This window comes from Mytilus californianus, unplaced genomic scaffold (genome assembly GCF_021869535.1).
Source record: "Mytilus californianus isolate M0D057914Y unplaced genomic scaffold, xbMytCali1.0.p SCAF_1, whole genome shotgun sequence".
In the NCBI taxonomy this organism is placed as follows: Eukaryota; Metazoa; Mollusca; class Bivalvia; order Mytilida; family Mytilidae; genus Mytilus; species Mytilus californianus.
The window spans coordinates 108488107-108502214 of record NW_026262581.1 but is presented as its reverse complement, the minus strand read 5'-3'; the positions used below and the strand labels follow the sequence as shown (position 1 = coordinate 108502214).

The following is a 14108-nucleotide window of genomic DNA, read 5'->3' as shown; positions in this document are numbered from 1 at the left end:
TAGATAGGCTTCATGCTATTTGGGGTGTTTTAACCCGCCACTTACTAAGCGCCTTATATTTATAGTGTGTTGCGAGTCATGTATAGTAAGCGAGAATTGCCGCAGTGTCCCTTTAAATCATAAACGTTGACGATCTATAATAGGTAACAGATTCTTTCTAAAAGGAGAACAATAAGAGATGACAGAGGCTACAATGAATAGACAAATTTCAAATATAGGTGGATTATTTATGTAATTTGAAGGGTGGTTGAGTTCAACCATTGGAACCCTAGCAATAGCACACTTCTTTTGAGCATTTTTCTCATTTATATATACATGGATACAAATTAAGAGTAGTTCAATGATGGGTTAGCTAAGCAACTCAGAATAGAAGCAAAATCTTTTAAGAGATTACTGGATACCTAAGACCTGATTGGACGAAGGGCAATATTCAGGAAGTAAGAAGGTGCAAGGGAAACCTCCAATGCATGGAAGCTCTGGCAATTTTTAGCTATCCAACTCCCCAGTGTGAATGGGGTGTAAGGCCACATTACAAATTTATGTTACAGAAACGAGTGTTGATTGTCGGAAAAGGAAATCACCGCCAATTAACATAATTATATTTCATTCATATAAAAAAATAAAATAGAGCTTAAATAAGCTCAACTCGAATGAGACATTAAAACAAAAGTATTTACGGAAACCAGGGATATCACAGAAGAACGAAGATGACGACATAATTAGGACATAATATACGCCCATGCACTCTTTCAAAAATATACGCCCATGCACTCTTTAAAAAACTAAACTTGGGGTCTACCACTGGGAAGGCTCCATATTATGGAAAGACAAGATAAATAAGTCATAGGATTTTTGTAAAATGCAATTGTTTCCAGAATAGTTCAAGTGGTTACTAATCGAATACATTGTAACAATAGAATGAGTAAGTAGCGTGCATGCACGTTGACACAACAGGAATTTTATTTTAAAATGTCTCGAAGGTATATTTTACATCACCAAAACCGGATAAATGCATGTTTTAAGTCCAGAGGGGAATGTAATATAACCGAGAAAACATTGTCAACTGAGACGAAGCCAAGGTTGACAATGTCTTTTCGAGGGGTAACAGTCTGCTCTATCGCCCTCTCAGATATGTGTTATCGAATTTATTATACTGAATGTTCTGTTATTACTGTTTATTAAATTTCAAATTCAAAGTAATTAAACTATGACGTCTTGTACATACCAACCATCCGTACTTAATAAAGCGCACACTTGATCAAGCGTCACCGTGAAGGGTAATAGAGTATTTGCCATGGGATAGAGTAAATTATCAAAATCTGACGTTTTGACATAAAGTATAATAATTCAAATTGTGTTAAATAGATGATCAACTCGTTAGTGCTAAAAATAGATGGTCATCTCGTCAGTGTTATATAGACGGTGAACTAAGTCTAAATAGATGGTCAGTTCGTCAGTGCTATATATATACAAAATATATTATATACAAGTCTAAACTGAAAACAACGTTCAAACCTATGATTGCGTTGGATAAAAACCGCAATTTTTATACGTGTGCATGCATAACAAATTTCTTGGTAGAGGGGTCTAAATACAGCACAAACAACATTTTCCAAAAGACCAAAAAAGTAAAAAAAGTATATTTTAACAAAACGCATTTGACTAGCAGGTCGAACAACGGATGTTCTTAAACCCTGCTGACTGCCATGGCGATTGACAAATAAACAGATCACCAGATGTAACAAAATGGATCTTAATAATTAATTATATAAATGGTCAGCTCCTCGGTTCTATATACGGATGGTCAAAATGATTAGTGTAAAACAATTCAAACAGAATACAAACAGGAAAACCAACGGTCTAATCTATATATAAAACGGGAAACACTTATGAACCACACCAACAAACGAAATCCACTGAACAACAAGCTCCTGATTAAGGACAGGTGCATAAAAATGCAGCGGGTTTAAACTCGTTTGAAGGCGCCAAACCTCCCCTAACCTGGGACAGTGGTGTAACAGTACAACATAAGAACAAACTATAATAAAGATCTGCGCCATGACCGCATGATACGCCCGTCGCTTTTTCAAAGAATAATGTTCCATAACTCCTCACTCACTGTCATATCTGAAATTTATAAAAAAAAAAATAAAGGGAGGTTATTTTAATAGATATAACCAGTCACCAAAGTTTCATGAAGACTGTTCAAATCACTTTTCCGAAAACTCGAAAATCAACCCTTTTTATGAATAAAATCCCATAACTCGGAAACGTAAAATCTGAAATTTATAAAGATCGAAAGGGAGCTTACGAAAATAGATATAAACAATTCACCAAAGTTTCTTGCAAATTAGTAAAAGTGTTTTTGAGTTATTGTCCGAAAACTGGAAAATTCCCCTTTTTTAATGAATAAAACCCTATTACTCGGAAACGTAAAATCTAAAATTTATAAAAATCGAAAGGGAGCTCACGTCAATAGATATAAACAATAAAGTTTGTTCAAATTGTCTAGTTTAAATCAATATATTAGTATATAAAGTTATATTCTTTCTTAATTTGTTTCCCATGTTGTTATCCCTAGGCTTTTTATAGCTTACTTTACGATTAGTTTTGCGTATTTTCCAAGTTCGAACGCTGACCTTTAGTTTTTACACCGTTGTCCTTGTAAATAAATATCATCTTGTTGTATGGATCTGGAATTTGGGGTTATATGCCATATAAGAAACCAAAAAAAAATATGGAATTCTTTATATCAAAAGAAACTGGTTATCTTATAATATAGAGAACATCCATATGTTAAACGTTGTAAATTTTCACTTGGAGTAAACATATAAAAACATGAAATATGGCATGTAGAGGGGAACTAGTTTCACTCCCTACACTTTTTTAATGTAATTATGAATATGATAAAATATTGAATTCATCTTACGATAGAAATTGAACCTTCAAATATTAAAGATGGGAGACCATACATCTATCACAGTCTATGAACAAATCTAACCTAGGAAACATTGGACATATATTAAAATTCCTTGATTTAGACTATCTATTTGTAAAACCAGTAAACTTTAAACAAAACCATATATTAAATAAAGTAAAACAATCTCCAACAAAAATATTTAAGAAATTTGGGTAGCTAGTTTAGAAAACAATTCTGGAAAGAGTACCAATATACAGTCAGGCAATAAATTAAGAAGTTACAAAAAATTTTTAAATAATTCAAAGTTTACGTTTGAACCATGTTTTAGAATAAATTTTAAAAAAGACAGGCAAATAATTACATGATTTTGAACGAGCTGTCATAATCTTAAAATTAAAAGAGGGAGGTATATTGGTATAAAAGCTGAAGACAGAAAGTGTAAGCTATGTAAGAATGCAGTTGAAGATGAACTACATTTTCTTTTAAAATGTCCTATTCTGAAAGATACAAGATCTCAACATCTGTTTAATTCAAAATTTTTTCAAAGTTATCTGATGAGATGAAATTTGTTTGGATTGTTTCTTCTAAGATTTATTTGTAACTTCAAACTTATCTAAATCATTGCACTCCCTATTTGAATAACGAAACAAACTTCTAGAAAATATCAATGTAATTTGAAAAAGAACAAAAATATCGATCAAGAGTTGTTTCCCATATGCCTAGGTCTATGAATTGAATAAGAAAACGTATTTTCTACAGGTCATAGTGGCTTCCAAAAGACTTAATGTTTTGTCAATGATATTGTTTATATGTTACTTTGTCTAAATGTGCATACATGTTTTTGTTTAAATGTACCTCAATCACTCTAATCATTTACTTTGCTTTATTGAGTAATAACTCATTTAATTGTATTGCTCAAATTTTGGGCACCATGATTGGTTAATAAAAGTATCTATCTTATCTTACTGAGTTAAAATATATTGAATTGCATTTTATTTGTTAAGTTACTGCTGCCCGTTAAAGCTTTCATTTTTCTATATTACCCCACAAAAGTGTTCTCCAGTGCATATATGTTCACACAGAGTGAGCTATGCCTTGTAAAGAGTTTCGCCTAAACCTGTGATATGGGGGAGCTTTTACTCCATAATAAAGGTCTCATTATAATTTTGAGGTGATGAATAGCCAAAGAGAAGGGTTGCTCTTTGCTTTAAATTTTGCAAAGCCGTGGTTATAGATATTTCATGTCGTGAATCTATACTCCACACCCCTTCTTAATAAGTCTGCATAATTGGATACAACACATCTTCTTTTGGTTATTTGTCGTTAAAAGGTTCTGTAGGGAAAGGTCAAATATAGAGCATGGAAAAGACATCGAAGAGTCCAATATAGTTTGTAATGTCACTGGGCTATTTTACACTCAGTCGCAGATCTGCATGTGTTGAGTGATAACACATTCTCTGGGATAAAACAAAAAAGCCTATTGAATTTTATAATTTCCTTGCTTATTGACTACATGAGAATGAGAGATGTCATCTGCATTATGATGACTTTACCCAATCTATTTAAGATATGTAGGCCTCTAATTTCGTTATTCCCATATGATGGATTAGACCTTACCAGTTATCTTGTAACTTTTTTAGATAGCTTTGCATGTGCGTGCCAGTGTATTACTATTGATCAGTTTATATCTTAAGTTAATCTGTGCGTCTATAATTGTACATGCTTTTTGATGACAGGTGTACAGCATGCAGAACAATAAAGTAACATGCCTCTCTGTGACGACGAATCGCAAGATTCATTCTAGAAATGTCTATCAATTCAAACCCATAATGGATCAAATAACTCTGATTATAGTAATCATTTATATATAGTTCTATTTGCATGAAAGTGAGTTTTAGTCTTACTGGAACACAGACCCGCTATTCTAGCGACAAAAAGTTATCTTTCTATACCAGTTTTGCTCTAACTATTTGTAAAGTTAAAAAACACAGCTATTATTAAGGAATGAATCAAAGGTCTGTATATAGGCCCCAAATCATAACATTCATGCGAAAGGAGCAAAAAATGTAGATAATTCTATGGACAAATCATGTTTTGCAGATAAAATACCAATAAATGAATTAGTCCTCACAAAAATACATACCAGAGCGATACATACAGAGTGATTTCAAACATTCAGGCTCAAAGCTAGGGAAAAAATACCGATTCCTCCTATAAAATAGATACATAAAAAGTAAATTAAATGAAGACAAATTAATACAAGAGTTAATCAGATGTAACAAAACTTTTCCCATATTTCAAATATACCTTTTATATCTACTATATTATCTATCTATCGAAGAGTATTTCGAATAATTTGTACGAGTTCGTTTGTAACTCTTACTTCATAAAACACTACTAATATTTGAAACCAGATTCAGAATCTATTACTGAAATTCATCCGTATGATGAGGGTTAAATAGTTGTTTTGGTAAGATACGTGAATAATTTCAAGAGAACATCGACCGTCTTCTAGAACGCATTACGATTTCTTTTACGTTTTTTCACCTGTTGATCTCATAACCGACTATCCTTTATTCAAACAAAAATAATTCTGCAGTGCATGGAAGAGGTGTTGTTAACAATCATACATTCGCCTTTGAATATGAATAAAACAAATGAACACATAGCAGCACCATTGCCGTAAAAAGTAAACGCAAAGATAGTAAGGCGCACGCCATTTTTTAATCAAAGGGTAGGGACTAGAATTTTATGTTATGATAGCAGAAGCCTGCATTACGTATGAGCAAATGATAAGACAGTTCTTGTTTACTCCATGGCAGGACAAAAATACACATTTATTTTTTTTATCAGAATGAAAAGATCCAAGGGTGGGTTTCTCAGGCTTAGATAGCTCCTTTTATATAAGGTCCATATTCAAGTAAAACTGAACTCTCTTGTCGTGTTTAAAATATAGAATGACATTTTTAAAAAAGAATCTAAAATGATTTTTTCATCTTTCAAGGCCGTGCCATTATCAGTACAGTTTTGTTGGCTAAACTATTTTGAATAGGAAACATTGACAAATCTACTGAGTATTGCAAAAAAATGATTTTTATACCGGCCAGAAGTGTAAAGTGCTAGCTACTTTTGTCCACTTAAGAACAATTTCATATCACTGAAAAATCACACAACATTAACGGATGTCTTGCTTTTCAATCCTACCAATTTATGACATAATTTGTTAAGTAGTTTTCATGGTCTTCCTGTCATTTGAGGTATATCCAAACTATAAAAAAGCTTCTGTTTGTTGTTTTTCGCTGATATTAGATGGACTGTGTTTAGGATATCTAGCTAGGTTAAGTGTTCTAGTAAGTTATCTATTTAGTTTTGTTTGAGATTTTTGAAGATATCTGTTTTCTGTAATTTTATTAATTTGTTCATTTCTTTTTACTTTTTCTGTCAACACATGTATATTAATACTTCCATGGTCATAAAACATAAAACAATATTTTGCATGGCTCCTGGTTAATTCGCATGAATTTTCATCTGTTAGAAAGTTCAAACACACGAAAAATCTCAAAAATTAAAACCTCATTATACAGCAGGAAATGTTTGTGTTGTGATATAATCTGCTATCCTAAGGAAAGGAATATTTAAGAATATTACATGTGTTACTCTGTTGATCCGTATTATCGGTTAATTAACTATTACATGTATCAAAAATGTGATCGTTATGTTAACAGATTAATCACACAGGGCTCGACTCGTCTACCATCTGGAAATCTGGAAATAAGGGATTAATTTACCTAATCACTGGTCCAGACGTTGGTCATTGGTCCTCAATCCCGCCTCTTATCTAATTGTGATCATACTAACAGTATGACACACGTGCATGTACACAATAATAATTCACTAGTATCGGCTTTCACGCGCGTCCCATATATGGAAGTGATGCTGCGCAGTTGAACACTGTGAGTCTTCTGGCAGAATCTTGGGAAGTGATTTCGTACATATATTCTGAAGAATCTCACGTTTCTACGATAACCAATCTGATCTAAGACTATTTATAAACCAACCCTGTTTGGCTTAGATGTTGAAAATGTGTGTACAGTGAGAGACAAGCCGGCTTGTTACAAAACATCTCCCTTTTCCTTGTCAACTCTTGGAGTACGGACGGGACCTGATTTTTGACCACCGGAACTGACTTTCGGATTGACTATTATAATAATAGTAAGTTTAATTAGTACTTTTAAATTAATTCAAACTTGAACTGCAATTCTTTGGAAATTTATTGCATAGGTAATGCAGTTTTGATTGGCATAAGATAGGTGTTATCAGACAACTTCGTAAACAATTTGTTATTACAGTGCCAATCACATTATTTGTTTTAATAGTTTTGATTAAATCAACAAAATGTTAAAATGAACAATTCATACAGTTTCTATCATAAACATTGGAACTGTTCACTTTTCCTCATTTTTCTTTATCTTAATTCATTACATTTTGTAGATGAAATTTAGGTTTTTATACGACATATGTACAAGTATGATCTACAAAACAATTTCTTATTCTACCAGCTTTCTTGTGTTAAGAAAACGTTTTCATTTGTTAAACACATGTTTGATTTCGTGCTTATTATGACTTTCACAGAAAGCTAGGCTCATGGAAATTGTTTTGAAACAATATTATGCAACATATAACAAAATAACTGAAGAAAATATACTCTGACTGATAGAGTTTTTGTTGTTTCTCTACGATGAAAATGAAAATAACAGTTCCTGTATTTTATTCATCAGGAACGCTTAACTCCAAAAATGTTAAAAGCCGAGCATGCATAAATACGTTAACACTTGAGGAGCTGTGTGACCAAAAGACTGGACCTTAGAGTGATATAGGTTGAATATGTTAATTAGTCTCTTAATCTGACTCAGTCATCTTAATCTAAAACATAGCAATGTGTACAACCTACCAACACGTATTATCTATGTGCATAAAGTTTAGTATCAAACGATATATCAACCTACTGTATTGTTAATTAAGCAGCTATATAAGGGTTGACAACTTTTGACATATTGGCGCACTATTTCCACTAGAGTTATTGCCCCTTTCCTGTATAATTCAAGTATTTATTGTTGCTTGTGGTATTTTCCTTTTTTCTTTCTCTTGTCACATTGTGTTGGTATGAACAAGAACTCGTTAAATAAAAGAAAATAAGCTGATACAATACAGAAATTCTATAAGAGGTATCTGTATCTCAAAAACAAAATAATAAAAGTAATCCATAGACTAAGTCAAAGCTGGGAACAGTATATCTATGTCAATATATATGTTCCTGGTCAAAGTGAATGGACTTTTGGATTGGTTAATTGTTTTTTACCTTTGTATTAATTGGTGAATCGTCTATAGACAGGTGTTCATGCAATATCTCTAGCTATGGTTAAATTGAGATGAACTTTCTAAAGTTCCGCCTTGAAACTTTGTACAAAAATCACCAAAATTAGAATGCAATGTAACAACCGGAAATCATAAAGGGCATATGTTTATGATTAGTTCATTCGACTCTTATTTGTTCCACACATTTTCTGAATAAGTGTACTTAACAACAAAGTGGCTTTAATCAATATACACGTCAAGATAAAAATCATACTGAGTAATGAATAAATAATTCAAGATATGCCTCATAATTGATACTACTGATCGAGACAAAAAAAAAAATACATGATGATATACAATATCGATAAAAACCATATCACTGCACTGATATAATGCTCGTGTCACATATTAGGTGGGAAAACAAACGCAAGCGACAAAACAATAAGCATTTGACGTTAAAAATCGACACAAGACTTGTCACATTATACATAAAAAGTAACGTGGGGATAAATGATGTATATGTGAAAAATAAAAGTTGTCTTTCTTCGTGTACCAAATCGGGTAATAGTGTTTGAGATAGAATTTTCTTTAAGCATTGTATCTAATACGTCAGAACAAGCAACTAAATGCTACGTCTGGATTTATATCCATATCAGACTAATTCAGGTAATTCTGATATCTACAAACAGTGCTAGAATACAATTTTCAAATGTCTTATTCGAATATATAAAAGGTATCGTCTTAATTCTTGTATATAGAGATATTGAGATATAAATCAACAAATATTTTTGATTCGACGAGAAATTCTAACTGGAACATAAACATATTTATATCATGTAGTCTATTTCACTTATTTTTGAGTCCAAAGTTTCATAAATTATCAGACATTTCGTACTATGGCATGAACGGTTTTCAAGTTGCCAGCAACACATATATGTGATCGTTATAACATCAGCTAGGTTAACCTGACACCGTCCCCCGTCTCGTTGGTTAAAAGAAATTAGACGAATAAGTTGCATTCTGCTTTTAACTGGAGTGTATCCATATGCATGTTTAAAACTTCAACATTTGATAAGTCCCAGGCATGTATACCAAAACAACATCCTTTACGATGGTGACCTGATCGTTCGTCCGTCCCTTTAGTCCATTCATTTAACATTAAGTTAACGAACTGCATGGAATTATAGGAAGAGCCAGAAAACTGGACGAGACTGTATTACTCACCAAAAAATAATACAGTTTATTAATGGAGAAAAAGTACATTGTCGATGGATCTAAACTGACCTCATCCTTATTCCTGACTTTCGTTTTTTTGTAGGGTTCATGTTGCTCAATCATAAGTGTTTTAGGTTGTGTTTTGTGTACTGTTGTTTGTCTTTTCATCATTTTTTGTTTGTTTGTTGTTTTTGCTATAGCCTTGTCAATATGTTTTCGACTTATGAGTTTGAATATCCATTTGGCATCTTTTGCCTCTCTTTTTCACCAGTGAGACACATAAAACAGCCGAGATATATCTAAAATCCCAGAAGTATAACATTAATTTAAAAAACAAACACCTGTTTAAAATGGCATGTTTCACATAAAGTACAAGGGGAAAGTAAATTGATGTGTAGATGCTGATAAAAGTAAAATTTCAAATCTACCGATTTTCACCCATCTGCATCAGCACATAATGTAATCTTTCAACCTTTCAACAGATCAAATGGAGATCTTAAAGTAAGCATTAATATTTTTGCTTCTCGATCTTATCAAAAGACGAAATGTTCTCGCTTATGCACTGAAATCATTAACCAGGAATGTTCCTTGTTCGAGGAATGTTTTCTTTAAAAACTACGAGAAAAGAACCATATACTTTTGGCTTGTCTGTTACATGTCATTTGGGCAAGGACATGCATAAAATTTTAAGATGAACAGGGTTATACTAGTTAATTTTACAAATTCGTTCATTTATTGCTAAATACCGCATGTTGATTTAGAAATTTTATTTTCTTATTTTTGTGGTTTCGATTTTGTTGTCTCATTAACATATACTCGCATCTCCCTTTTTCATATCTAATAACATACAATCAAGTTTTAAAGAAAATGCCATACTAACCATGCTAACTGATAGTTTTCATAATCCGATGCAACGAAGTAATCTTTTCATATATATTTTTTGAATTTCAATAAACCAATTTCAAAGAAGAACCAACTCAGATCCGTTTTATCTTAATTTCCATGTATTTGCAATCTGATAAGCTAATGTTAAAAAATGTAGTGACGATCTTCGATTTCAAGGTGTCTGCATCTTACCCAGCGACGATAGAAGTGCAAATGCGAAACTGTAACATTGCCTTATATGTCGTTACATGGTTCGATAACTTAAAAAAGTGGGCTCTCATTGAAACTTTTGGCCGTTTTTTTATAACTGTGTAAGCACCGTACAGCGCTAGTGTTATTTATGGTGTGTCCACTACTAACTCATAGGAGAGGGTCTGTTGTTGTAGTTAACCTTTACTTTCTTCATCTGTCTAAAAAATAACATAATAATCGACAAAAATCAGGGTGGAACCATTAGTTCTAATTTGACCCCCTCCTTTTTTAAATTCCTAGATCCTCGCGAAAATCAAGCTGTATGATAATGCTTCGTTGCTGATTTTGTTTGCAGATTATTTGTATAGTGTAAGAATTAAAACAGAACACGCAATTAAATTCTTATCTATATCTGCATTTGTAACTCATTCAACATTTTTGACAATCAATTCCAGCACAGTGACAGAGTAAAAGAAAAGTTGAGGTGTCCCATATATTTTCAACCTGATAGACTGACTTTCTATGGAAGTTGGGTCCTTGCATGCATACTTGTGACTTATCCCATTGTCGGAGTTCAGATGACTTTTTGAGTTTTTATTTGGGTTGCTAGGTTTCTGGTATACTTGGTAAACCGTGTCCAGAGACGGATTTAGGGGGGGGAGCAGGGGGCCCGGTCCCCCCTTTTTGGGGAAAAATTTGGGTTGATTATATAGGGAATCACTGAAGCATGACTGAAGCGGGGCCCCCTCTTAGGCAGTCAGTGGGCCCCCACTTATGAAAATTTCTAGATCCGCCACTGGTGCCCAGGATTCATTAGTTAATATCATATTAAGCCATACAGTTAGATGAAGGCATACAATTCTACCAAAATGTAAAATCATAACAACCAGTTTAATTATTTTTCGTGTAATCGTGACAAAAATTATTAATTGTCAACTTGTATTATAAGTACAATTTCACGTTTTCACATTCCTTAGATATGAGTGGACATTTCCTAGTTCGAAACAATACACATTATCAATGTTGTTTACTTTCAGGTCAATTAGAAGTTATCAAGACCAGCATTTTGTGTGAAAGGACCGAACAGGAGCGTCCAAATTCAGCGCCCACCTCAACTTTTTGAATTATTCATTTTAAAACCATTCGAGCGTAAAACACCTATATAAATCAACCATGGCTGAAAGCGAGGCACAATATTACGACGAGGACGAGGACGAGGAGATGCCGTTGACGGAGAGAGATCTCGCAGACGACGCACAATGGAAATTAATTCAAAAGAATACCTTCACAAGATGGGCAAACGAACATTTAAAAACAGTAAATAAAACAATAGCAGATCTTGAAAATGACTTTTCAGATGGATTAAGATTAGTTGCATTAATTGAAGTTTTATCCGGCAAAAAATTTAAGCATGTCAATAGACGTCCCAACTTCAGGACCCAAAAACTTGAAAATGTCACCAGGGTTTTGGAGTTCCTCGAGAGAGATGAAGGGATAAGAATTGTGAATATAGGTAAGACAGTCGCATGTTTATTTTGTTTACGTTTTTTAAGTTTGCCGGTAAACCGGTATTTACCGTGACACACCTATTCATGCTATTGGGGATGTGTATTGAAACATGACAGTCAAAGTGAAACTAAGAATCGTACACCTGTTTGGCCAACCTTCAAACAGCAATTATTCTGACAAAACAACAATTTAAAGGACAATTATGAACAATGTTATTATTAACTTAATGACACACACGTGGGTTTTTACCTGTAAACACGTCATGGCTGATAATTGTTTATACATGTATACTCAATACACAACAACCTATTCAATACACTGCTGAAAATATTTTTAATAATGCTATTAACAAAAAAGGCTGAAAAAGTAACTAATTAGCAGTTATCACAAGAGATACACTAAGGGTGATACTTGTAAACATGAAAATTGCTCAAAGCTGAAATGATGTATAAATAATTCATAAGTTTACCAGGTTACAATTTGCTGTGAAAGTGTAAAATGCAGATTGAAGTGGGTCATATAGGTGTGTCAAGAACTCATACATAATACATTAGTGCTCAAATAAATGTATATTCTTATATATTGAAAATGCACAACATATTTGCAAAGGTTACACTAAGAGCTTTAGGTCATAGCAAAATATATGGTTATGGCATTGAAATATTTTTACTGATTTTGTTTGTCTCCAACTGCTGATAAAAAGCCTTTATTTCAATTTTATGGATTTTACCTCATTTGTTTTGAGATTTAAAATTGAAAAGGAACTAACAGTTAAAGGAATTTAATTAAAGTTTGAAACTGATCCACAACCAGTTTCTGTTTCAGGACATAAATTACCTGTGCCCTTCAATTTTAGATCAGTTTGACAAGTGAATTCCTCTATGACCCTTGAGGTGGGTGTATAAAACACTGTTAATAAAGTTGATGTCTATAGTATTTTTTACGTCCAGAAAATAAATCAGTGTATATTCCAGGCAACGATTCTTTTGCTTTGAAGAATTATAATATGTTCACACAAGTTCAGTATGTCGATGAAATTTTATCTTAGCATGAAGAATTTTATGTTTTCATAAGAAAAACCTTTTCGATGAAGATTTTAAAAACTCATTGCATTCAAATTTGATATAAATATTTCAAAAGGTGGTATGCCCTTAACTAATGCAGAGCACATGGATAAATTTTCTATCTTCCTCTATTCATCCCATGAATGAACATTTGTTTTCTCATGACTGATTTAGTTTAAAATCAAGATGTTTAAAGTATAACAAATAGCTCATTTTTCAATGAAATATTTTATATAGCAAAAGGTCTCATTCAAGTAAATAGATCTGGCCATTTTGTTGAATAATGCAAAGGTAAAAAAACACCTATTGTATATCAATATCACATGTCAAACATATGAACTTGTCTTACTATATAGTTTTTTTGTAATGAAATACAGCAATAGTAAACAGAATTATTTTACCTGTCTTTGCCACAAATAGATCACAAAGCAGGGATAGAAGTTAAAATTTTGGCATGGTAGCCCACGGCTTTAATTTTGTAGCCCACATATACAGTCCTATACAAGAAAAGCAGAAATTTAAGTAGCCCACACCAAATTTTAGGGGCCATTGGCGAGTGGACCCCTGCTAATTTCAAACCCTGCAAAGGATACAATTTGAAGGACAATATATTTATGGATGGACTGTGACACTTGTTCCATGCCTCTAATCAAAGACAGGAAAAAGTTCATTTTATTATAGACTTTACTGTGATAAAGTTTTAATCTTTTTTACTGACTTTCTACACTGAATTCCCATCTTTATAAACAGTACCCTTCTCTCCTGATACAAAGATTATATTGTTGTACATGTATATCATGGAGGATGGTCTACTTTGTAATAAAACAACAGGAAGTATGCATGACAATGTTTTGATATCCAGGGTTTTATGGAGATTTATAGATATAAAGTGTAGGCTCTTCAAAACAATACACCATAGATAGGTATATCTTTTCAATACATGTCAGTGGCCTGCAAGAAAGAAACAT

At 32.8% G+C, this 14108-nt stretch overlaps 1 protein-coding gene across 20 annotated transcripts in view; it reads left to right on the top strand.

Annotated features, from left to right (window-relative positions):
- The first annotated feature begins 6194 nt into the window (after positions 1 to 6194).
- LOC127729754 (filamin-A-like) overlaps positions 6195 to 14108 on the top strand; it is a 78575-nt gene continuing 70661 nt past the window's right edge. For 6 of the 20 annotated variants that reach the window (XM_052237702.1, XM_052237736.1, XM_052237711.1 and 3 more), the window contains exons 1-2: positions 6897 to 7132; positions 11605 to 12080. In XM_052237702.1, the coding sequence (XP_052093662.1) occupies positions 11741 to 12080 (340 nt within the window). In that variant the 5' untranslated portion in view covers positions 6897 to 7132; positions 11605 to 11740. Of the gene's footprint in view, positions 6271 to 6895; positions 7133 to 11604; positions 12081 to 14108 lie in introns of those variants that run through there. The other 14 variants (XM_052237719.1, XM_052237776.1, XM_052237692.1 and 11 more) reach the window with 6 other exon arrangements.